We start from the raw sequence: 26,968 nt of genomic DNA, 5'->3' as shown, positions 1-26,968 counted from the left end.
TAATAGACATATTGTGCTAATTATATCTTGTTATAAAATAATATCTATCTCCACTGGATTCTATTGATCCAGTGTGTGTGTGCTTAAATGCACATAGCAATCTAATATTCTATTGATTGGAGAAAAACATGAATCTTGCCAAGTACTCACAGATACTAATCAGTGCATAATAATGTCATAATTTTGATTTAGAAAAGGATGGAGAACTGATACTTAGTGTCAGCTGGGGCCAGGAGTGGAGAAATCAAGAGGTTTTTCTAGAAAGAGTTTGTGAAACAGGGACAGGGAACCTGCAACCCTCCAGAAGTTGTTGGATTCCAACTCCATGGCTGGGCCATCTGTCCCAGCCCACATGGCCAAGAGCCAGGGATGGTTGGAGTTGTTGACATCCATCTATCTCGAGAGAGAATGGAGTGCGCTTCCGGGGGTTAAGTCAAACCACTGGAGAATCACAGCGTCTCCTATAGCTACACAGACCAGTAACTTGTAACTGCTGCTTCCCACATTGTTTTTGCTGTGTTAGCAACACTAAAGTAACCCCTCTAGGGCACAAGCCAGGGCTGTATGTATGGAGGTCCTGAACTGGCCAGATGACAAGACACACACCCTCTCAGCCTCGCTGATGTGGCCCAAGGAAAGGCAGAGCAATACGTTTAGCACCAGCTTGGCAGCAGGAGTAACCAGAAGGAGGCATACAAGATGCCATCCAACCGCCTTAGGGACTCTACTCCAGAGTTGTAGTTCAACAAAATCTGGAGGGCCACAGGTTCCTCATTCCTCGCCTAAAATCATTTGATGAGAGTGGAGTGGGTAAGGTTGCCTTTTTATCTGGGCTTGACACTTGGTACCTATTTAGACATGTTTCTCAGAGTTAACAAGAACAGCATGTGTTTAGCAAAAAATAGAGGAGATGATAGTTTTGCAATTTCAATAGCTACAGGAAGAAACATGAGGTGCAGTGTTAGGTGTAGGGAAGCTTGCTTATGGAAATGGGGGCTGAGACATCTTTGTGCTCTTGTCCTTGTCTGGTCTCACCCCTAATATAGGGCATATAGGATGATTGGCCAGCTGTCCCTTCTGTATTCGGCTGGTATTAAGTGCCAGATTGGCAGGGAGCTACAATATTATCGACTCATAATCTAATACAGTGGACGCTCGGGTTGCGAACATGATCCGTGCGGGAGGCATATTCGCAACCCGCAGCGTTCGCAACACCGCAGTGCTGCGTCTGTGCATGCGCAGGTCGTGCTTCTGCACATAGCACAATTTAGCATTTCTGCGCAAGCACCGAAACCCGGAAGTAACCCATTCCGGTACTTCCGGGTTCGACGCGGTGCGCAACACGAAAACACGCAAAGCTGAAGCATCTGTAACCTGAGGTATGGCTGTACTGAAAGAATTGGCTCTTCTGACTTCTACTACTGAGAGCTGACTGGATGACACTTGGAATATTGTATTGGCTGTGCTGATTCCTTCCAGGAATTCAGTTTTGCACCAGACTAGGTGGCAGTTGCTGTTGTCGGTTCCCTGTGCTCCCCGTGAGCACTTAGAATTGTGAATTAAAGGGCCGTAAGTAATGTACAAATGTTGGAAGAAACAAATACAAGGTGGGTTGTTGTTTTTTTTCTGTTTCAGAGATGAAAGCCCTGCAAAGGCAGATTTTCTTCAACATTTAGTTGAAGACAAAACCGAGGCAGCATTCTCTTACTATGAATTTTTGCTTCACATTCAACAACAAATTTGTAAGTGAGAAGGAAGAGACTGAAATAATAATAATAAAAAAAAAACATTTCTGGACTTATACAAATGTCAGCTGTGAAAGAAGTACACTGGAGATGATAAACAGACATGGGTTCTTCAGCATCCATATCTAAAGCTTTTCAGCTAAGAGGACAGAGTACACGTTTCCAAAGGAATTTTATGGTTTTGCTTCAGTATAAAAATGATGGCTATGATGCAGTTTTAGTACTTTGTTTTTAAGTTGGTTTGTATGCGTTTTCAATAGTGCAACGATATGGTGCTTCTGTTTCAAGCTGGTGAACTTACATAGCGATGTGGAATAGTATTTCTTAATGAAATCTAAAATTGGAGAGCTTCCCCCCCCCCTCATATTTACTATGGTAGCCAGATTATCTCCAGCAGAGATGCCAAAGTGCAGTGCTCCATGCTGTTTATATGAATTTGTAAGAGAAAATTCGTATTTGAAGACCACCATTTTCTCTGTGAAGACTGTAGAATTTCAATACAGCATACATGAACTGTAGAAATGAAATATATATAGTGTACAGAAGTATTAACATTTGTAAAGAAGTTGTAAAAATGTAACTACAGACTATGAATTGGTTAGCGTGCTGCAGTGTTTGTGATTTGATGACAAATCACTATCAGTTAAAGAATAAAGATGACTAATGCATATTAAATCTGAATCCACATAGAAAAAATGCAACTTTGTAATCCATTTAATTCTTTTATGTGGATTTATTTATGATCAGCTAATTAAAAGTATTTTGCTTGATCATGTGTTTTTATATCTACATGATTACTAAATTTTAGACACTAATATTGAATTTGGCTTGCTGTATTAAAGAGAGAATGTTTACTACTTTATTGTATAGAATTCTGGGGAAAGGATAAGTGGAAATATGGCTGAATTTGGATTGTGTAAAGGATATTGCTGACTTGTGACACTACCTGGCATTTGATAGTGTCTTTTAACTGGTTTACTTTATGTACTCTGCAACAATTGTGGTCCTGGATCCTTTATTTTCTCTTGCCACCATGAGACATTAAAGAAAATTTATATTTCACTTTAAGCTGGGAGTTTCTTCAACACATAATCCAAGTACAGACTCACATTTATCTTGGTGTATTTTTTTACTTGAGCTCTTATGCACATATGGAGAGAGATGTCTGTTTGGGCTGCTGCATCACAAATTAGGTTTTCTTTAATTTTTCATGTAATAGTAATGGGACATTATAATTTTTCAAAGCAATGCATTTCTTTTTTAAAAAGATGACAAATACACTAATGCACTCACTAATATATACCTGTGTCCCAGTATACTTTTCATCTGTGCACAATTTGTATATGCAACAAAAGTTGTGTTGTTATTTTACCTTTGCACCTTTTTATTTTATGGATAAGTACTTGTGGCTACATTTTCCTTAAGATTGAAAAAACATGCCAAAGGATTTCATAGAAGAAAAATCATCTGCTTGTTCAACTTTGTTTATTGCACATTTAAGTCTAAGAATGTTTATTGCAGCAAGAAGCCGTCACCTAACATTTTAAAGTTAGTGTTTCCCATACTTGACCTGAGAGAGGGGAGGAATAAAATGAGTCAAATTTATTTTGGTAAAGAAATCAGCTGGTAATATATGTCATATGGAGCCATAAATGTTTCAGATGTATTAGTGTGATCTTAACAAACAATTAATTTGAAATAAAATGTTGCTTGTGGAGCTTAGTTTTGATAAGCCATAAACATCCAAAGCCATGATGTATGGTAAAAGATCTGTAAAACGATTACTTAAAGCTCTATTATTCTATATTTTGTATATAAAAAATGCTGAATTTTTTTGGAGATGTTTTTGTTTTGAGTAAGGTGCCTGTTGCCTGTTAAATATCTAGGAATAGATGCAGAGTTGTTCAATGAATGGAAGAGCTTTTTCTGTTCACAGATGGGATTCTAGCAGATATTTGCACAGGAGGAAGTTGGGGCATGATTTTTGCCGATTCCCCCCTTCCCTCTGCAGCCTTAACAATCACCTTCAAAGAGCTCCCCAGTCTGCCAGAGCAACTTTTCAGGGGGCTGAAGAGAGGATGAAAATTGGTGAAGGATGGGAACATAGGAGTTTGCCATACACTGTTAGAAGAAATCAGTATAATTCCTATTTTTAAAAATCCATTAAGTGTCCAAAGATAAACTGAAACATGGTTGATTTTGTGTTCCTTTATAACACAACGCTGTGTGTGTATACCTAGAAGTGAATTCAATGGGACTTCCTTGGGAGTAAATAGCTGCCTTACTTCCCCTCATGCAATGCTGCTTTAGCCACAGTCACCAGTTCTAATATAACTTTTGTTAGGCTGCAGGAAAGTTCTGAAGTTCTCAAAGAACAGCCTTGATCACATCTCAAAACTAGTTTTGTACTCTAGATGACTGAGAAGCCCAGCTGTGATTGACATCTATTACAAGCTGACCCTGCTAAAAAGGATGCACTGAGTGTGTTTCATATTGTTCGGAAACTGACAGATTGTTCTGAAATATAGTACCAGTGTCCCTGTTTATTTTTTAATCAGTCTTCTAACTGCTTGATTCTTGATGTTTGCAAACACCAAAGTGTCTCAGGTATATGCTTTTGTATTTGCATAAGGTTTTTGAGAGTTGAGAGCACTTCATGTGCATAATCTTCTTGTAATCCTTAAATCTTGTGTGAGTATTATTACCTGCTAATACTGTCTCTGTACAAAGAGCAACTGTGAGATACTGCATGAGTGAGCTTAGGAGGCATTTTGTAAATGTTGAAATTCCTGCCAGGACCCTTAAGCGTTATTGCTTCTCTGGCAAGAACTATATTTTAAATGGCTCAATACGATTTCAGCGATGGATTTAGTGCAGTGCAAACACTCTGCAATGAAATGAAGTTGTAGTCTGGTTTTCTATGCAGTTAATCTTAGAAAGTGAGGTTGAATGAGATTCAGATTGGTATCAGAGAAGAAGAGAAACCAGAGAGGGGAGAACAGTAAGAGATGGAGGTGCAGTTTGACAGAAGGTGTGTGCATACAAACCGTTATGGACTTCTTTTTTTACATGCATTCCTCCTCAAACCACCATCAAAACACAGATGACATGGACTGAACCAACATATCAGGAACTCAGCATTTTACAGAACCGTCATGGCACAACAACATGGTTTTTTTCAAGGGATTCCCCCACAATTGATGCTTTTATGCCATGGAGTGCTGGGAATGTCAGATCAGAAATTTTTACTGCAAGTCACGTTGCCTTTTCAAAGTTTCACATGTGCTCATGGGCCCCCAAAGCTTACACTACTTAGGCTCTCAATAATTCTCAACCATAGATTATTATGTAATAACTCAATCCTTTGCTTACATATGTCCCAATATGTTCAGTAGCTATTACTCTCAAGTATATTGCTTAGACAAGTTGCTAAATGTTTATTTTTAACAACTGAATCCATTAGATTCAACCTATTGTAAATTAAACTTTGGCTTAAAATGTACAGTAAAGCTGCTATTATAGGGTTGTATTCAACTAAGCTTAACTCAAGAGTAGACCCATTGAAAGTGATGACCCTAACTTAGTCATGTCCATTGATATCAAGGGCCTACTCCATGCTGTATGTACACTGAATCCAACCCATTGTTTTAGATGACTAAGGTGATGTTGGATGTTAATCAGTGCAAAAAAAGAAGGGAATGCTTATTGTAAGGTATTGAGCTGTCTTGAATGCTTTATTTTCTGATTTCTGTGTAGTCTCCACAATTTATCACATTCTGGCTGTTGACTGGAAGTGGTGGCAGACAAAGCTGAAGTTGGAGGGAGCGGAGAGCACAGCTGCCTAACTTCCTGTATTAATTTGTGCACAAGTCATGTGATTTGCCTTTTGCTGCAAACTGGACTCAGCATGCTCTGGAAAGAGAAATGTCATGAAACAGTGTGTGGCCTATTAATGTTCAAAAACCTCTGGCTGGTGGAAAAAGCAACACCGATAATGCTTTCTATAGTAGAATGATCCCAAAGCCTGGCAGGGAGATTGAGAAAATAGACACAAGTTTGTCATGAATCAGATGAGTTTGTTTTAATTTGTAATTTGAATTGAACAGATGAGGAAAAATTGTATGTGGTGGTGATATGAAGGGATTGAAGAATGTTGTTTTTAGTGCAGACAATTGTAGGGTTTTTTTGTTTTCAAGGCAGGCTTCTAGCGTTTATACATATGACTTAAGGTAAGTTCCAGACTGTTCTGTGCCTGGTGAATCTGCAATCATGGCAGATTAAATTTCCAGTACCCATGAGCCTTGCATCATACCCATCACTCACTAGCAGAAACAGAATACCGGTAATATGTACAAAATTTAGCAGTCATACAGTGGTTTTTGGAAGCATTTCACTTACCTTATCTTGTAATTCTTTGAACAACCCTAGCAGGTAGGGTTGCCAGTTGTCAGATTATGGCCCCAAGATGAGGTTTTGGGATTAATTCTCGGGGAACTGTTCCCTTGATGGCTTCTAAATGTGCAGGTATGCTAGACTAGCTAGTGGATTCTCCTGGCTGCAGTGTTGCGAACTTGCTGAACAGGATAAGTGGGAGCATGCATTTTAAAAGTATCACAATTCTGAAGAAATTTGCTCTCTTCCACCCAACTCCCCCCACCCCCAAGTCTGTTTTCCTACTTCCTCTCCATTTCTGTGAGCCTATACATCACTAACTTCCTCGCTTTCATGGCTGGTCCATGCACCCAGGCTCAACCCATGTGTTTGTTCTATTGTTGACTCTTCAGAATGGACAACATGGTAACATCACCAAGATCCATATCTGGAGCTGCAGACATTGGGGTGCTGGAGAATTGGTAGACTTGTATTATCCTCTGTCGAGCAGTTGTTTCGATTGGGGCAGGGTCCTTTGTGCTCATACTTTGTAGATCTCCTGGCCATAGCTCTGTGGTTGAGTGTTGACACAAAGTCCTAATTTCAATCCCTGACATTTCTAGGTAGGACTGGGAGATATCCCAGTTTGCAACCCAGGAGAGCGACTGCCAGTCAGTGAAGATAATATTGAGCCAGATGGACCAATGCTGTGCTCGGTATATGGCAAATTCCTATATTCCTTGTTCTCTGGTGCCCACATTAACATTTCTCCAGAGTCAGGTTTCTCTCTTCCCAAGCATTTAATTTATTTTGCATAGCTGCGGCTTCGATACAGCCTTTCACCCAAGCATGGTGATCACCAGTTAAATCCTTAACTGACGAAGAATCGCATGAAATTTGTGCTTGCTGGGAGGGTGGCGAGTTTGACTTGCTACCAGTCATGAGTGTATGGTCACCTGCAATGTTTCCGCTCTTGGCCTTTTGTTTGTTTTTACTTGCAATCCATCATATTCAAACTGTGATGTTTTCAGAGATTGTGGAGTTGGAAGGGACCTAGTCCAACCCCCTGCAATGCAATAAATAACCTTTTGCCTCATGTGGGGCTCGAACGGAGGACCCTGAAACTAAGAACTTCATGCTCTCCCATGCCATCTTGTGCCTAAGAGTAATTTTAAAAATAATAATAATTATTATTATTATTATTATTATTATTATTTAATATATTAATAATAATTAATAATATTCAGATTGAAAGCTGTGCAGGGGAGAGACCTGCACCTCGTAGCGGGCACAGGGCGCTGCGCTCTTCGTCTCTCTCGCGCGCGGTTAGGGCAAGGAGCAGAAAAATACTCTGCAGCTTTTGCACGAGCTGCTTTTTGGCTGTTGCTGCTGCTTTTCTTTTCTTTTTGTCGGCAAAAACCAATGTGACTGGGTGAGGGAGGGAGGAGGGGAGAGCCCGACGAGCGGCAGAAACGCCTTCCCCTTTAAACCCGCCCTCTGCTGCTCACTCCGAGAGCTCGCGCCTCCTCACTCGCACAACGGGCTCCTCGAGTGCTGCAGGCGCCGCGCCTCGCTTTCCGCGCGCGCCCAGCAGCCGCTTCTTGCGCGGCCGGGACGGCGACGGCGGCTGCGCGCCCCGGCGCCTCTCAGCTCCCTTCAGCGCGGAGAGGAGAAGCCGGGGAAGGTGGTGAGGATGTTCCCCGCCGCCAAGCAGTTGCTCCGGGGCTGCAGGAGAAGGTGGCGAGCGCCTCAGCCCCTGGTGCTCCTCGCCGCTCCACTGAGAAGGGAGAGCGGCGGCTTTCTCCCAGCGGACCGGCTGCAGGTGAGTGGCGGACACGGCTTGCCCCCAGGCGCAGGCGGCGACCCCGTCGCTCGCTGCTTCCTCCTCCTTTCTTGGCTCAGGCCTGAGGAAAGAAACTTCTTAGCGCACGCGCCACCCGCTCCTTCCTCGGCAAGGCAGGGCGAGGCGGGCGCTTGCCCGGCTTTGGCCGTCTGTTGCTCCACAGCCTTCCTGCCTTGCTGGAACTTCGGCCGCCCGCCCGCGGGGACACGCCCGCGAGACGGCGAAGTATAAAGTTGCAGCTGGGCGGGGAAGAGAGGAAGGAGCCTCCCTCTTCCTCCTCCTCCGCCTTGGTCTCTGTCGTCTTGAGTTTCAGGCTGTAATTGTGTTTTCCGGCTTGGGGGCGAGGGAGGATGCTTACATTAATAGGGTGGGGGTGGCGGGGTAGGGAAGGGTTCCCCCACCCAAAGTTTACTGTCACTGCTTTGGATCCCTTTTGCTGATCAGATCCATCTGCGTGCAAACTCAGGACGAGGAGGTCTCCAGGCCGACTCCAAAGAGGGAATATGAAAGCAAGTCCCATTTTTAAGTCCCACAAATAAGTGCATTAAATTTGTTGTTAGCCCGGTTTTCTGAACTGGGAAGGCTGGAGTATAAATTTTATTATTATTATTATTTAGAGCAAAAGCAAGAAGCCAGACACTTGAATGCTTGTTAACCTATGGTGTAAGCTTCCACATGATTTACACGTTCTGATCCTAGGTGTATTTACAGGGCAGTAAGTCCTGCTGCGTTCAGTGATAACTGTCCTCCTTCGAAATGCCATTTTTTTGGGTAGACTTCAGTGCTGTGAACTGGGAATGTTGCTACTGTCGGAGGAAGGTTACATGCACGCTCAGTCGTAAATAGGAGAGCATGTGTACATGCTGCCGGGGTTTTATTCTCTTAGTCACCAATGGGATTTCAATCCTTAGGTATTAATAGCTCATTAATCGCCCATTCACTAAAACCATTTTAAAGCACTAATGGCGTCCAGAATCCTATCCTGCCCTGTTGGCATATGTGCACCTTACAAAATGTCGGTGGAAGGCAACCTTATTACATTGACTGTGAACATTAAAGAGAGGCTGCAAAGTGCTAGCCTACCAGTGATATCTCAGAGTGCTCTTCTGTAATCCTAGAAGACTCAGTGTTAATCATTCTCCTGCACAGTTGTGTTTCATTATTAGGAAGCCTGTGGGGATGGTCCCATAGGAGACACCAATTAGTTCAGCTAGCTGAAGCAGTGGTAGATAGCTTCTTATTCTTTTCACCTTGCCTGCCACTCTTTTTCATACCTTACATTACAGGTTGTCGAACAGGCTTCCTAGTGGTCTGTGCCTCGAGAGAGAAAGAGAAAAAGGTGTTGGTGCAACAAATAATATAGTATTAAATTAGTATGGAAGTTAGTGCTTGCTACCCAGCCCCCAGCACCAGTATTACATACAAATCTAAGGTATATATAGGTAATTATATACCTTGGTGTTCTTTCCTTAAGATAAGAGTTTCGTGAATTGCGAAAGTTGCTGACAGATGTTTAGCCACCAGCTTTTTTATATCTGTGCAGCTAGTGGCTTTTCATTCCTTGCCAAACCTTTATACAGGAGTAAAGGATTTCTCTCTTTGGGAACCTCTAGGCATATCTGAGACAAATGCATTTGGCAGGAGTTATTGCATTGTTCAGGGAAAACGGTGATGATAGGAGTCAGTGTCTTGTTGCTTGGAGGCAAAGTCTTCCCCTATGACAGGCAAAACAAAGAAGGTCTTCAAAATCCGGAGTTGAAAGCCATGACCTCCCAGCACTTTTCTTCTTCTTAACTTGTCCTAGTTCTGAAAGGGTAATGAATCATCCATGGAAAGCGTTTTAAATAACACTTGATTTAGCACAGCTGCACGCTTTTTGGGTTGAGTCTGGCACGGAGACAGTGTTGTTTGGAAAACAGAAAATTTGCATAGAAATGAATCCTGCAAATAAATATGCGCTTCATAAATCAACAGGGTTTGGTATACCTGTCATTTACAAGTGCCTGCTTTTAGATGCTGCAAAACATCTGTCTTCATTACCATAATTTCTGGTACTTTTAGGGCACATATCCCTGTAACACAATCACTTTATATTTTATGGACAGCGCAGTAGCAATGTAGACAAGCAGTTCTAATATTCCACCCCGTCTCATTTTGTGTACTGTACAGTTAAGTGAATCATAACTATTCATTTACTTCTTAATGTGTACCATGTGGCAAGGTTATCAGTAACTTCGGTGTTACTCCCTTGGAAAACGGAAGCTTGGGCATCGTTTGGCATCGCTTCTAGTAAACACCTTTTCATGGATTTGTATTCAGAGACACTTGCTTAAAAATATGCTGTGGGAATGCCAAGGGGCCTTGACGGTGCAGGGTATAAATCTTTAAAACAATAAAGTTCTTCATCAAGTGGTTGTATTGCTGCCTCCCATATTGAGGGCCTCTGAGATGACTATAAATCTGCTTCATTGTCTTGCAAGACAGATTATTTAAAAACGATCTGTAGTATTCCTATAGGGAAGATTATGTGCTTGGTTTGCAATAATATTGTGTTGAAGTGCATAGGGTATAGGAAAAACTGCATGCATGAAAAAGAAGATTGTGGTGCTTTTTACTGTATATGCTGTAATTGAAAGATAAAACTTAAAATTGTAAATAATAGCAAAATATAACCAACAGTTGCATTAATCCTCTGTCATGGTTAATACTAGCAATCCACTTTTCTAATTTGACACAAACGTCTGCAGCAAATCCATTTTCAAACAATTACGCTAGATTTGGAACCATTAAATGTGCTATTACTGAGTTGCAAATGGGATTTGGAAAAACAGAACCTGGTAGTGACATTGGCTGTTCGGTGGAACTCCTCCAACTTTTCTCTTTGTGCACCCTTAAATCTGTTCTGGGGGTTCCTCCAATCATCTGGAGCAGATTCAGGGGTGCCATGGGAAAAGAAGAGGGACAAGACATTCCTTTGTGTAGAAATCCTTGTGATGATGAAAACATTTCGTTAGATACTGCCCTCTGAGATTTTGCATTATACCCAAAAGCACATGCATAAATTGACAATTACCTATGTTTAACCTTTTGCTATTACTTTGGAAACAATTGCTTAAATTTGATATCCAGCCCAAATTTTTGATTGCATAATCCTCCCTCTCCCTCAGCTTGGTGGAAGGGAGAAGTTTGGCTTAAATGGTTTGCCCAATTCCATGTAGATTGCACATCCTGTGATGATTCCACTGCTATTTCTTTTAGCCAGGTGTGTGTTGGGTAGATGGGAAAGATGTGGCAGAACAAGAAAGAAGTACAGAATGAAATATCAGGTTCAAGTGGATTGTATTGCATTAATCAATCAATTCATGAATCAATCAGACCCTCTTCCCTTTTGTGGATCTGCCCTGGCCCACTTTGCCTAAAATGGTAGATTTATATTACTTTTCTCCTACATAATCATTATTACTTTCAGCCCCTCTCAGGAAAGCTCCATGTATAACTAGGAATTTTGAGGATCCAATTTTATTTTAAAACTAGAGCAAGGAAGCCTTCACAAGATCAAGTCCCAAATTCTTCTTCATTTCGCCTAAAGGTGTGTAATGAAAACACCAGCAGAACCTTCTGGGGAAAGCATTGCACAAATGGGGAGCTAATGCAGAAAAGGCCTGTTTCTCATGTTGCCACCCTCTGAACCTCTGTTGAGGAGGCATACGAAGAAGGGCCTCAGAGGATAATCTTAGGGTTAGGGTAGGTTCATATGGAGAGAGGCGGTCCTTGAGGTATTGCGGTCCTGAGCTTACCTCACATCATTGTTAGGGGCATGGGTCCCCTAAAATGAGAAAGCAAGTTATAAGAACAGTGATTTTGTCAGTTACCCAACCAATTCAGCCTGTTTCCTAAAGGGAACCTGAGATGCAATTGCTTGGTGCACTTGCAAACATTCCTCTTAATCCTTAAACACAATAAAGCACATTTTTCAAAGGCATGTAAACCAGCTTGACTGCATTTCCTCTGTAGCTGAAGCAGGAGAATGTCTAAGTCTAATGGGCAGTGGAACAGATTCCCAGACTTGCAGAGGCAAGGAAAAAAATCCATAATATAGTATATATGGTGTGCCACTACAGAGGAAATAATAGGTGGTTCTCCCATTATCCCTGACCATTGACGATACTTGGCTGGGGCTGACTGAATCCAACTTGTTTACTGCCAACAAACAATGATCTGGAGGTTTGAAGCCCTTCATTACAAATAAACCCAGGACTCTTCCTTAGTCACAATTTGTTTAGCTATTCTGTTGGGTAGTTACTAAGCTTTGAAAACATGAGGCAAGAAAAACAAATCAAACTTTGCAGATACAAGCTATGGCTTGTTTGTTCATCTGTGGGATAATTTGGGGTGAACTCATGGTTAAACCACAGAGCCTAGGGCTTGCCGATCAGAAGGTCCCCATGACAGGGAGAGCTCCCGTTGCTTGGTCCCTGCTCCTGCCAACCTAGCAGTTCGAAAGCACATCAAAGTGCAAGCAGATAAATAGGTACCGCTCCGGCGGGAAGGTAAATGGTGTTTCCGTGTGCTGCTCTGATTCGCCAGAAGCAGCTTAGTCATGCTGGCCACATGACCCGGAAACTGTACTCCGGCTCCCTCGGCCAGTAAAGAGAGATGAGCGTCGCAACCCCAGAGTCGTCTGTGACTAAACCTAACGGTAGGGGGCCTTTTACCTTTACCATGGTTTGTTAAACCATAGCTTAAGCAAACCATGACCCAGGGTTATGTGTGAACCAGGTCTTGAGACAGAGCAGTAAAAATAACAGCACCAGAAGATAGCTACAAGGAATGACAGTATTATTGAAGTGAAGAAATAAGTATAAAGCTGCAAGGAAATGAGCATTTGTGAAAGGTTGCTTAAGTCTTTGTTTTTTATATTGATGTTGTATAAATATATAACACAAATGCTGCACAATGAGAGATAACATTTCTTCTACTAAGGTTTTTGTTTTGTTTTTTTTTAAAAAGCAACCAACCAACCAACCAAACAAATAACTGCGGTTGTGCTCAGAATCTTGACAATGGCCTTGGCTTTAATTCTCTTCTTCCACATTCTTTTCTTCCACATTCAATTGAAGGGGGGAAAGTGTGTTGAGTGATTTTTGGAGGTTTTAAGAACCTGACACTCAGTGATCAAAGTGAAAGATTGAAGATAGAAACTTAACATAACAAACCCAAGACATGCTTCAACTTTCTACTTCCAAAATTCTACATATCATTAGCAAAGAAGTTTGAGAGCATTGTACCAGACATCCAGTATATTTGACAGCAATATTGTATTTTCAAGCTAATGGGCATCACACATTCTTTCAGCTGAAGTTTACGCTTCCCTACCTTCTATGATAACATACAGTAATGCCAGTTCCTTGCGGCAAACTTGGGAGCCAGCCTTTAAAATTCTCATTCAATATCCTCAATCTGTCTGCTTTCTGGAGCAATCAACCCCCGCCCCATCTCAGATCAAGACTACATAGAATTTTCTTCAAAATCGGGACTGAAACTCACTCCAAACTATGGTTTCACATTTTGCATTTAAAGGAGATCCTGGTTAAGCATACCTGTAATTAATAGTGCTGATGCCAGCTTTATGTATATAAATGTCTGTATGTCTCCTTTGTGGGCTAACCCTCCTAAGAGTGCTTGCATCATAGTGATACAGTAACCAATATTAAAATATTGGGCATCTCATAGGTCTCTGGTTTGCCACTGTAAGAATAAAGTACCGTATTTTTTGCCCTATAGGACGCACTAGCCCATAGGACGCAGCTCGGGTTTTTTTTGGGGGGGGGAATGAATAAAAAAAAATTATTTCCCCCCCAGCCCACAGAACAGGCTGCTGCCCTCAAGCCTTGCGAGCCCACGGGAACTTCCCCTGGGCGTGCAAGGCTTGTGGACACCTACGCGAAGCACGGGGCGTCCTCCAGAGGGCGCCCCATGCTTCGGGCTGCAGGTTGCTGCCCGCAAGCCTTGCAAGCCCGCGGGAACTCCCCCAGGCTCGCAAGGCTTGCGGATACTTCCTGATGCCTGGAGAGCGAGAGGGGTCAGTCCGCACCAACGCCTCTCGCTCTCCAGGCTTCAGTGAAAGCCTGCATTCGCCCCATAGGACGCACACACATTTCCCCTTCATTTTTGGAGGGGGAAAAGTGCGTCCTATAGGGCGAAAAATATGGTACTGGCTGAGAAGGACCTTTATCCTGATCCAGCAGGATAAAGGGGGGCGGGGGTACTGTGGTCTAAACCACTTAGCTTCTTGGGCTTGCTGATCAGAAGGTCGCAGGTTTGAATCTGCGTAACAGAGTGAGCTCCCATTGCTCTATCCCAGCTTCTGTCAACCTAGCAGTTTGAAAGCACACCAGTGCAAGTAGATAAATAGGTACAACTATGGCGGGAAGGTAAACGGCATTTCCGTGCACTCTGGCTTCCATCACGGTGTTCTATTGCAGGTTTAGTCATGCTGGCCACATGACCCGGAAAGCTGTTTATGGACAAACGCCGCCTCCCTCGGCCTGAAGCAAGATGAGCGCCACAACCCCATAGTCGCCTTTGACTGGATTTAACTGTCATGGGGCCCTTTACCTTTTTTTACCTGATCCAGCAGAGCTTCTCCGTGTGTGTGTGTGTTCGCATATAACAAAGTTTTATTCATATAGCATATAAATAATATCCCATATAAATGATGCAACAGCCATTTAAAATGAAGGCAAGCACTGTGTTTATTAACTAAAACATCATTAGAGCAGTGACAGCAGAAAACAATGCAGAACACTTAACTATTAGTTAAAAGCCAAAAGGCCTGTTTAAAAATAGTAAAAGGGTGCATTGCTTAAAGGAGGAGGAATTCCAGGGATAATAGCGTAAGCAGAAAAGATGCTCAAAGGCCCATCTAGAATCATAGAATTTTAGAGTTGGGAGGAATCATGTGGGTCATCTAGTCCAATCCCCTGCTATGCAGAAATCATTTGCCCAATGTGGGGCTTTGAACCTACAACCCTGATACAGTAATACCCGGGTTAAGAACTTAATTCGTTCTGGAGGTCCGTTCTTTACCTGGAAGTGTTCTTAACCTGAGGTACCACTTTAGCCAATGGGGCCTCCCGCCACCGCCGCACGGTTTCTGTTCTCATTCTGAAGCAAAGTTCTTAACCCAAGGTACTATTTCTGGGTTAGCGGAGTCTGTAACCTGAAGCGTCTGTAACCCGAGGTACCACTGTATTAAGAGTCTCAGGCTCTACCAACTGAACTATCCTAGGTCTATTCCATCCTTTGGTTTCCCCAGTGCCTAAACACACTTTTAGGAAGCCTGCAATATCGTTCTCCCACTCCTAGTCGCCAGCAAATCATTTGGAGGCATTCTGCTTCTTACACATAGTAAATTTATCTATTGTGACTTCATAACTTTATTCTCCATGAATAAGTAGCATATATTTGGAGACTGAGTACCAGTTTACTTACCACAATAAACAGAGCTATATGCATCAGCCATTAGTGGCTAACATTGTAGCTGAGTTTGGTTCTTCTCTCTCTGCCTTGTGCTCAAATATTCTTTTACTTATTTATAACCCTCCAGTAACTGAGAATTGCCCACTCACCTTAGCAAGAGAAAGCTGAGACTATTTATCCAATTTTAAGTTGTTTCCCGACGCGTTCTGCTTTTGGAATAAACCCATCTGTGTACAAGAATCCAGTTCTGAGTATTGATTCTTCTGAGTGATTTTATAGGAGCAGTCTAATATACAGTGTATTTTATATAGCCTGTTACCACACTTAATATTTTCCCATAGCTTTACCCTTTGTAGTTTGCAGCTTTAAAGCTGGCTGTATAAACTTCTTAAGTGGGTTTACTATCAGCAGGACAAAACTGGTTTTAGCACAACTGTGCTGTTCTGTAAGTGATTTCTGTGAAAGTCTTGTCACCGATAAAGCCTTTATTTGTGACAACAAAATAGTCTTTCAAAATCTATTTGGGTAGAATGCTTGAGATAGAGATCTCATGTGGGTTAAAAATAAATTTTACTGTTGTTGGTCTGTCAGTGTATCACTCCAGAAATAACATTTTTAGGACTGATATTAAAATGGAAATTCACAGTTATATTTATGATTGCAGCAAAATGAAGCTTCAGAGGCCCATGGCAATATGCATCCTTCACAAATGATCAGAATTAAACAAAAAAACAAAAACCCAGACTCTAAAACTTGTTATAAAACTAAGTTTTATATAATTTATGCTTTGTTATTTACACAAATGATTTCTTCAAATACATATAACAATCCATTAAGTAATGAAAACACACATAATCTTGAAACTACAGAAGAGTTGCAGTAGACTAAGACAAACTTGAAAGCAGCAGGTCACAGACTTATTTAAATGGGTGTTGGAGGTTCATACCCAGTTTCAGTGCAGGAAGAAAAGGACTAAGACTCATCTCCTCAGGAAAGGTATTCTAAAGTTTCAGTGCCACTACCAAAAAGGCCACATAGCTCATACCTGTTGAATCCCAGTGGTGATGGAGAGTAGAGCCTGTGAAGCTTACCTTTGGGTGTAAGTATTGTTTTAGGATAGGGGTGGTTAACCTGTGGCCCCCCAGTGGTTCTCAGTGATCAGGGATGATGGGAATTGTATTCCAATAGCATACAGAGTGCCACGGATTAGCCACATCTGAGTTAGGAAAAAGTGGTTCTGAATATATCCTGGTTCAAGGCTATTAAAGTTTGGGCTTTTTTATATATCAGCAGTTTGTTCTGCAAATGAAGGAGGAGACAGGGAGAACCCGAAGCTTTTTCCACCTTCAATTTACCATGCACTGTGGTGTCATTGTGCCATGCCTGTGGCTGGGACATGTCTATGAAAGAGTCTATTCCACTGGTTTTGTGGAGTTCAATTCTCGTGGCTGAAGGAACACATGAATATTTTCTACGTCCCTTTATCAGATTTCAAGAGCTTCAAGGATTTAGTATTTTTTTCAACCTCTATGATATTGCAAACCTTCCAGCCAGCAACGTAAAATAGCATCACAACATCTTTGAACAAGATTCAAATCAAGGCACGTTTGTTACTTTCTGCCATGTACAGAGAGATGCAGGCAGGCAGAGCAAAACTATTTAGATGTCTCATCCAAATGTTCTGATTTCTGATCCTGTAGCTAAAGCCCCAGCATAAGTGCAAGTTTTGCTTTGCAAATTACTCTTGTCTGTCGTTGCCAACAGACTGCTATCATTCTTGACAGTTTCCCTGCCTGGAGGTGCCTGGATGACATAAATTCAACAATGCAATTGAATGTCTCCTGTCAGGTGAGCTCTTCAGTTGGTGTAGAGCACAGAAAGGGACACTTTCTTAACCTACTTAAAAGCTTTGTAATAGATCATGCCATCCCCCAGTACATCAGCAGCAGCTGTAATGAATCATTCCTTAGCCTTGGAGAAGAGCTTTCCAAATATATCTCGCATCTGTACAGCTGGCATCTTATTTATGTTCCTTTGTCTCATGAGGTTAATTTCCTTGGTGATTTTGCCTGCTACACAGTAGGCAGGCAGGCCTGAATCCATGATATAGTTAGATCAGAGACTGTGAAGAAAGCATTTTGAATTTCTTGGAATTCACTTACATGTCCTTGACTTTATGCCCTCGTTTTATGCCATGGAACTGGCAAAAAAACCTAGGGTCAGCCTACGTATGTACACCATCATGTGATAGACAACAATCCCATGACTGCAGACACGGGGAATGAATCTCCAACAAGGTAGCCTATAGCTATGTATGTGCTTTTTTCTTACCAGGAGAGAGCACTAGGGCCATGAAACTGCCTGTTACTTCCCAACGGAAAGATTCTCTTCTCTCCAAGGGATTTAGTGGGTAGTAGATACACAGAGAAGTCCCAACAGACACTAGTAACCTGTCTTCTGTTATGATGTGTGGGGGAAAGAATTTATATGTGCCTTTTCCTCAACTAAATTTGTCTTGTGCTTTCCTTGCCCCCCCCCCCGATAATTCCAGTAGTAGCATATCTTACAAACATGCCATGTATCCATACGAAAGGTAGGTTAATATGTCCTACAAAATGAATATGTTCTAAAGTTTTGATCCAAGATTATAAAATCTACCATTTTCTTTTATTTGAGATTCCTCCCCCTCTCACAAGAACACTTCATCGCAAAAAAATTCTTGTCTAAGTCAGAAAACGTTGTGTGAATAAGCTCTAGTCTTGGCTTGTTGATGTGCACAAGTAGAGCTTCTTGGATCTTAAAATGCCAATTTAAAAAGAGAGAGCGAGAGAGTCCATAGAAGGCCAATAAAAGGCAAGACATTTTGTGGTCCAAGCTTGTCATCTGTTTTGTGAATATTGCATTGCAGAGTCTGGAGAAAAGCCAGGCAGATCCTCTCATCCCTATTACAAGGAACTTGCCTGCCTCAGCACTTGTAACAACAACATCCATTCTCTTGCTTTCGATTTTGGTTCAGTGCCAATGTGACATAATGGAATTGAGAGTGGCATATTGCCACTGTAGTATTTTGTTTGGCCAAGGGGCTGGGTTATAGTTGCTACTTTCAGATTAAGGGTAAAAGCTTATTCAGAAGGTTTAATTATGGAGTTAGAGCTCCTATGTCAACCCTTTCTGAAATTGGGCTTTTGGAGCAACAATTCTGCTGAAAATGATCTCTGTTATAACTTGCTACTGCAACAAAATGTTTCAGTTTAAGGTAACCACATTTTACCTTAAGTCAAAATGTTTAAGGTAACCCCACATTGTATGTGATGGTCCCTAATACCATAAGTCTACAGTGGTACCTCGGGTTACAGACGTTTCAGGTTACAGACTCCGCTAACCCAGAAATAGTACCTCGGGTTAAGAACTTTGCTTTAGGATGAGAACAGAAATCAGGCGGCGGCAGTAGGAGGCCTGGTTAAGTAGGAGGTACCTCAGGTTAAGAACGGACCTCCAGAACGAATTAAGTTCTTAACCCGAGGCACCACTGTACTAGTAATCTATATAGCAAACAAAATGAAGCTAGTCAGAGTATTTCAAAACCATGCTTTATGTTGGGGAGCAAGTAGTTTATTTCAGTACACAACAAACATTCACCCACTTAAATCATTTACTCTTTCACATGCTTAAGCTTGATATTATAAGGCAGATGATATATTTTGGGCAATAAATGTTCTCTACTTTTTATTAACAATCTCCTTGATTCAATTTACTTCTCTTAGCATATATTAATTCTAATGCGCTGAGTCAAGTATTTTTGTGGTGATGGTTGCAGCTCTAGCAGTGATTGGGTGAGCTGCTTTAAGTGTCACAGATGTGGTTACAAGAATCTCTGGTTGCCATTGAACTACCACCCCAGGCTTGAATTTCAAACTTTTGTGTGAAAATTTCAGTAAAATCTTTGGCTACAGGTTTCTAGACACCCTGCTGTTTTTCTTCAGTTAGATCTTTATATATTATGCAATATTTGCAAATACTGTGTAATCTTTGAGATCTGTAGGGAAGCTTCAGAAGTCTTCTGACAGCTTTGTAGACTCTTCCTCATTCATGTTGTAACCTGCAAAGTGGCCCTGGATCTAACCTTCCCTATCCAGAAAAAAGGGAAAAGGAAATAGCCCACTGCAAACACAGCTTGCAAGCTAAACCCAGCAAACTGTTATTATGTATAACTGGCACCTGGGAGATAAGGCTTCAGTAACGTGCCTTTAATTAGAAAGTCAAGTTTTCAAAAGAAATCCCGGGAAAAAGGGAGGGGGGAGAGTGAGCTTTTCCAGTTCTACAATCAACAGGTCTACTTAATGTAAAATCCTGGGAAATGAAAAGCTATCAAAAGATTTAAATAGACAAAATAGACAAAAGCATAGCAGAAGAGGAATTAGCTTCTTAAAGCATCCATCCTCTAGAAATTTAAATAGCCTTTTGCGGGGGGGGGGGGGGGAGATAAAGCCTGTGTTTTTCTGAACAGTTTGCATGCAAATCCTTACTGAAATGGAAATGTGGTTGTATTTTTCTTTCTTTGAAAGAATGGTTGTATGAAATTATTCTACTTTACAGGAGAGGCAGCTGTCATGTAACAAGGGAATGAATGCACTGAAAGCTATGTTCCCTTGATGGATTGCATGCTGAAGAACCGACTTTCATGTCTTGTTTTCTTTAGCTACAAGGATCAGGTAGCAGCTGATAGTAAAGACATCGTGCTTGAGACCCTGGAAATCCAGTGCCTGTCAGAATAGACACTAGTTGGACTGAAAACAGTTTCATATATTTGAGGGTTGCCAGAGTCTTGAAGAGGGATGGGAAACCTGCAGCTTTCCAGACATTGTTGAACTATAACTGCCATAATCTCAGACCATTGACCAAGCTGGCTGTGGTTTATGGGAACTGGAGTCCAACAACATTTGAAGGATCACAAGTTCTTCTACAGCAGGATTTCCCAAATTTGAGTCTCCGGCTGCTGTTGGACCAAAACTGCCATCATCCATAACTAGCAGGACCAATGGTCAGGGGTGATGGGAATTGTAGTCTAAAAAGAGGTGGAGACCTAAGTTTGAGAAACCCTGCTCTAGAGCATGTGTAGCCTACATGGTGCCCTCCAGATGTTGTTGGACTCCTACCATTTTTTCCAACCAGCTTGGTCAGTGGTCAGGGGTTATGAGAACTGTAGTCCAACTGGAGGGGACTCTGTGTTGGTGTTCTGTGCTCTATAGAGTGGTTGGTATGAAAGCTGTAATCATATGCCTACTTCGTTGGGCAAAGTTTGCATTGAAGTGTGATTGAACTCAGTGGGACTTACTTTCAGTAAGCACAATTGCACTCCAAGGCAAGGTCCATGCTCTGGTAACCTCTAGGTTAGATTACTGCCCAGTTTATGCTTTGCTGCTTTGAAGATGGTTTGAAAGCTGCAGCTCATGCAAAATTTTGTGGCCAGATTATTGATTAGGACCAGGCGATCTGAACATACAGCACTAGTTCTGGTCTGTCATCACTGACTGCCAGTTTGTTTCCAAACCCAGTTCAGAATGTGGGTTTTGACCTTATAAAGCTTTACACAGCTTGAGACCCCAATATCTCAAGGGCTCGCTCTCTGAGATTGGCAGCTGGCCCCCTCAAATAAATGTTTAGGGGTTGTACCTAACACCAATATCTTTTCAGTGCCAGGTGAAGACTTATATATTGTGCCAAGCATTTGGATAACAATAATGGTTGGAACAACTGATTGGTTCAAAATTGAGAAAGGAGTACGCCAAGGCTGTATATTGTCTCCCTGCTTATTTAACTTATATGCAGAATTCATCATGCGAAAGGCTGGGCTGGAAGAATCCCATGCTGGAATTAAGATCGCCGGAAGAAATATCAACAACCTCAGATATGCAGATGACACAACCTTGATGGCAGAAAGTGAGGAGGAATTAAAGAACCTTTTAATGAGGGTGAAAGAGGAGAGCGCAAAATATGGTCTGAAGCTCAACATCAAAAAAAGAAGATCATGGCCACTGGACCCATCACCTCCTGGCAAATAGAAGGGGAAGAAATGGAGGCAGTGAAGGATTTTACTTTCTTGGGCTCCATGATCACTGAAGATGGTGACAGGAGTCACGAAATTAAAAGACGCCTGCTCCTTGGGAGAAAGGCGATGGCAAACCTAGACAGCGTCTTAAAAAGCAGAGACATCACCTTGCCAACAAAGGTCCGTATAGTTAAAGGCATGGTTTTCCCAGTAGTGATATATGGAAGTGAGAGCTGGACCATAAAGGAGGCTGATCGCCAAAGAATTGATGCTTTTGAATTATGGTGCTGGAGGAGACTCTTGAGAGTCCCATGGACTGCAAGAAGATCAAACGTATCCATTCTGAAGGAAATCAGCCCTGAGTGCTCACTGGAAGGACAGATCGTGAAGCTATGACTCCAATACTTTGGCCACCTCATGAGAAGAGAAGACACCCTGGAAAAGACCCTGATGTTGGGAAAGATGGAGGGCACAAGAAGAAGGGGATGACAGAGGACGAGATGGTTGGATAGTGTTCTCGAAGCTGCAAACATGAGTCTGACCAAACTGCGGGAGGCAGTGGAAGACAGGAGTGCCTGGCGTGCTCTGTTCCATGGGGTCACGAAGAGTCGGACACGACTAAACGACTAAACAACAACAACAATGGTTGGGTTTGAGTATCTGCTTTTGATGTTGGGTTAACGTGGATATTTTTGTTTTGAAGGATAAACATATTTAGTTTATTTGTACTGTGTTAATTATCACTCGTATTCCTGTATCTTTTTGTGTGTCACTTTGGTACTTCCTTTGGTTGTGGGAAGTGTTGAACAAATGACTAAACTAAAAGTAAGGCGGCCATCATGCTTGCTTTGGTTCCTTTTCCACCTTTAGATCATGGAAATTCAGCTGTCCTAATTACTACCAAAAAGTTGAACCATTTATTGTAGTTGAATAAATTTGAGTGCTTCTTTTTTCAGGTGAGGAGGGAGCTAGGAGAAACCTTCCTTTTTGTTGCAAAATGATATAGGTCCATAATGCCAACCCTAAAAACAGCCTATTCCATACAGATTTTGGTTGCTACCATAACAAAGAATAAAAAAGTCAGGGGTCACTTTCTGTGAAGTTTTAAAGATTCTACTTATTCTTAAAAAAGAAGAAATCTCTTCTGCTGCTGAAATCTTTCACATTCACTGGTTTTCATTTTGTATTCATGTGTGTTTCCAATATATAGCACAAGCAATATAAACACTTGTATATGTGATGCTTTCTTTAGTTTTTCACATTAACTACAGAACCAGCAAAGCTAACCTCCTTAGTCAAATAAGTGCACTGTATTATGTTCACCAAATCCAATGTTCACAGAGAGGAGTGAAAGTAAGGCTGAACATAAGTTGGCAAGTCTGCCTGTTAGAAATTGCTAACCGTTGCAATCTATACACTGCTTCTTTGATCCATTGGGAGTTGGCTGCAGTGTTGTACCGCATACTTTGTGAGAGGAATGTGAAAAGCTCTCCTGTGGCTTTGAAGGATAAAGGGGCAGAGTTCAATACTAGTTGTCACTTTTGAGAAGGCAATTGACTTTTTCACTTCTTTGTCTGGTAATGGTGTCATTGCTGTAGACTCTCTTATTGTGCTGTCCACTTTCTTTTATTTTAGTAATAAAAAAGCTATCTTCGCATTGCTAGAACTGGACTCTCCCCACATTGGGGCCATTTTCATGCCCTTTCTCACCTGCTGTATACAAGTGGCACGATGTTGCTCAAGTAGCAAGTGGGAGGGTAGGTACACTGCAATTTAGGATACAGAGATAGCTTTCACCTGCTTGATAGCTTTGTTTATGTCTCATTATTGAAAATGTTTTCAATGAAAACATTTTCATTGAAAACCTTGTCTCTTTCTTGAGATAGAGTTCAGCTATTCATCTTGCTTGGCTAAATAAGAGTTAGTGTTGAACGATTTCTGTCCTGTGTATAAACATCTGTGTTTGTTTTATGCATTTGTACCCACTTCTCCACTGAAAAGACTCTGAGTGACTTAGGACAGCAAACAATACAACCCATCTTCCTATTAACCTATCCTTAGTTAATGTCTTTGACGGCGGACAGGAGTACAGAAGTCTTCACTCTGGTCCGCCGTCAGAGGATAATAACCAGCTGTGCATGAGTTCAGTAGCGCAGCTGGCAAAAGATCAAGTCACTCGCCCATCCCTAAAATGCTGTTTCTTTGCCTCTTGTGTGATAACCTTGCTTTGTTTCCTTATGCACCTTGTATGATGACCTTGCTGTGGATGAAAAATGGTTGCCGTATTTGGGACCGGGAAGGAATTTGCTTGTAAACCATTTTGGCCCATTTGGAAGTTTTGCCTTCCTCGTAGAAATCGTAACAACTTTTGGTGGATAAGGCATTGGGTGGAATCTTAGTCCAGTTCTGGGTTCAGGGTGAATTAGTGCATTACCCCAATCACAGATTACCTGTTAATGGGGTATAAGTGGAAGTCTCTGTCCCGAAGCCAAGTGAGGTGCAGATGGGCCATAAAGCTTTCAGCAGCAGCCTGGGATGGGAGGGGGACCTAAGTTGACCTTCATTTTGAGGGGGTCCATATTCCCAGGCATGACCCTGCTAGAGGTAGGGCCTGCTTCTCATATCTTCCTCACAGTTACATGCTTCAGATCTCAATATGTAGCTAGTCAGTCAATCAATCAATCAATCAATCAATCAATCAATCATAACATGCTTGTTTTAGGTTGTGTATCTATGGAAAGCTGAATCACATAGTAATGCTTTCATAGATCATAGAATTATAGAGTTGGAAGAGACCCTGAGGACCATCTAGTCTAACAGCCTGCAAAGCAGGAAAATGCAGCTGTTCCAAACGGGGATCGAACTTGCAACCTTGGCAGTATCACCACCATGCTCTACTCAACTGAGCTATCCAGGCTTGTGGCAAGTTTGAGAGTTTAACATAGATGTAGGCATATTTTTTGTGAACCTTCAACAAATAGGGGAAAAAAATGCTTTCTTGCTAATGATTTTGCAACTTGAAATTTTGATGAGGTAGAAAATTATTTTTGAAAAAGGTAGCAGCTCACTTTCATTTAGTGACCCTTGAGGTGTGTGTGTGTGTGTGTGTGTGTGTGTGTAAGTAAAAACCACCCCAACCACTTCCCTGAGATTCTTTTAATTTGCCTTTTGGGTATTGACCTTCAGATGTAAGGTGCAAAAATGGTTTAAGGACCCTGCATATGAAGTTTTGTGCTTCCAAAAATATTCCCCTCAAGGTCAAAATACACATTACAATATGTCTAGGTAAGGAGAAAGTGCAATGTAGTGCCTTAATTGCGTGCGAAAAAATGTCAGTCGTCAGTCACAGCCTGTCAACATGTCCTGTACTTTCACTGCAACATTTACCTAAACTCTGCAACCTTTTCCTCATCTTTTGTCTCCAATGGGACTAACTTGCTCTCACTCTCCATAATTTCGGTCATTTGTTGGTCCTTTCCTTATATATTTCATTTATTAATCTCTTTCCTGGTGTGATTTAATGTTAAAAACATCAGCAATAAAAACCTCATATAAAAATCCAACTCCATTGCTCATATGGACTGGGGTAAGAATCTCCACTTCAAAGTAAGATCTTCAGTAGGCACTGAGAATATGATGATAATATTTAATGGGAGGGAATTCCAAAGGATAGGCACTGCCACACTAAAGGCCCGATTCCTACAGCATTTGGAAGCAACCTTCCAATGTGCTGATATTTGCAGGAGGCCCTATTCTGCAGAGCACAATAATGGGTATATTTTTAAGGCATTCTGATCCCATGGTGTTGTATAGGGTTTTATACTCTAGTACCAGGACCTTGAACTTAGCCTGCTAGCTAGCTGGCAGCCAATTCAATTCTTTCAACAGTGGTATAGCATGCCGATATTTTGCCCTAGGTGCAGATTCCGGGCCAACTTTGCAGGCAGCCACACATCGAGTGCATTGCAGTAATCCATTCTGGAGGTTACTGGTGCACGAAGAACTGTGGTCAGGTTATGCCAGTCCAGAAATGGCCATAGCTGTCTTACCAGCTTGTTTTTAATTAGTCCCAACTTGCTTGAATTGCACACCCTTTCTACCGTAAATATCCTTTGAAGGTTATTTTTTTGCTAATTCGGCAAGTTAATCATACTGCTCTGGGGAAGTTTCCTTGAGAACAAATCTTTCCTTCTGTCTTGTGAAAATACAGATTGTACTCTGGATGCATCCTAATCAGGCCACAGAGAGTTGGGGCAGATCAGCCTGCTCTGGCAAATAGACTCTTGTTTGCCCCAGGCAATAAAATCCATCCAAAGATAATTATAGCTCCGAGAAGGAGAGTGCCCTGGATGATTATTTGTCATAGGCATTTCCAGTTCTTTTAGCATATGTCCTTGGGAGAAAACTCTTTTCTAATAATAAAAAATCAGCATTCTGTTAATCAAGTAGCTTCGAAGTGAAAGCTATTTGTTGTTGTTTTTTAAGAAAAGAGTCCCCTGTTTATTTCTTAGCTGAAGCTTTTATTCCGTAAAAGAGGCAAGAGGTAACTCTGTTGGTCAGAATTCAGATGCTCTCCTTGCCATGTTACACTTGCTCTGTGCATTAAATTTGTATGCAAGCTGATGGCTTAAGATTTGAGCCTGCTTGATTTTGGTACTAGTCACGTGCATCCTCTAGGGGCAGTTGAGGGAGAGGAAGCATATGCATTTATCCTGTACCAGCAAATGAGGTGTGCAATGTGGCCTTAAGTGTTTACTTTTTTTAAGTGGCTTGGCTAGGTACAAAACACCCTAAATGTGCACTGAAAGCAAAGTCACTGGAAGAATACAACAGAATACTGAAAGAATACAACAGTGTCATTCCTGCATTGGCATTTCTTAAGGGTACAATCCAAGGGGCTGGGAATGTCACTACAGAATGGGATGTGCTAGCATGAAAACCCTTCTGGGAACACTGTTTTGGCAAAAAACTGTCCATGCTAAATTCTTTTATATTTCACTTTTTAATGAACCCCTTGTACAATTATTAGTCGCTATTTAGTTGCAAATACTATCAGATATTGTTTCCTGTTGGACACTGAACCTAATTCAAAGTTGATGAGGAAAGTGGGTCTAAACTGCAGATGGAACTGTTTATTTCACTTGCCCCCTTTCTCTTAAACAGAAACTGATTATATTTTTTCAGCTCTCAATATCTGGAGCCAGTTTTGCAAATTTGCATTTATTCTTTTTTCAAACACTGTAAACTTTTTACAGATCCTTGTATGGCTTGTAATCCCCCTCCCCCAGTTTATAAATAACTGAAAATAAACTCATTCTGGACTCCCATTTTCTTCCCCACCAGCTATTGAATGAAATCAGGCTTATTATGGTTTTTTTTCTTAATAGCATATGTATCTCACCCTTCTGCCAAGAAGCACTGGGCAGGAGATAGCAGTAGATGGTTTATTTTTCCACAGATGGGCACAAACATGTAAGG

At 41.6% G+C, this 26,968-nt stretch overlaps 2 protein-coding genes across 3 annotated transcripts in view; both read left to right on the top strand.

The window, feature by feature from the left end:
* The window catches only part of SEC24B (SEC24 homolog B, COPII coat complex component), a 36,231-nt gene extending 33,424 nt beyond the window's left edge, over nucleotides 1–2,807 (top strand). For both annotated transcript variants that reach the window (XM_083756367.1, XM_083756366.1), the window contains one exon: nucleotides 1,636–2,807. In XM_083756367.1, the coding sequence (XP_083612493.1) occupies nucleotides 1,636–1,750 (115 nt within the window). In that variant the 3' untranslated portion in view covers nucleotides 1,751–2,807. The remainder of the gene's footprint in view (nucleotides 1–1,635) is intronic.
* A 4,759-nt stretch (nucleotides 2,808–7,566) lies between these two features.
* MCUB (mitochondrial calcium uniporter dominant negative subunit beta) overlaps nucleotides 7,567–26,968 on the top strand; it is a 60,992-nt gene continuing 41,590 nt past the window's right edge. Inside the window, exon 1 of the mRNA XM_083756795.1 lies at nucleotides 7,567–7,938. Within this exon, the coding sequence (XP_083612921.1) occupies nucleotides 7,810–7,938 (129 nt within the window). The 5' untranslated portion in view covers nucleotides 7,567–7,809. The remainder of the gene's footprint in view (nucleotides 7,939–26,968) is intronic.

Source organism: Podarcis gaigeae (genome assembly GCF_964106915.1).
Source record: "Podarcis gaigeae genome assembly, chromosome: 9".
NCBI classification, from domain to species: domain Eukaryota; kingdom Metazoa; phylum Chordata; class Lepidosauria; order Squamata; family Lacertidae; genus Podarcis; species Podarcis gaigeae.
This window is presented reverse-complemented; position numbering and strand designations above follow the sequence as displayed.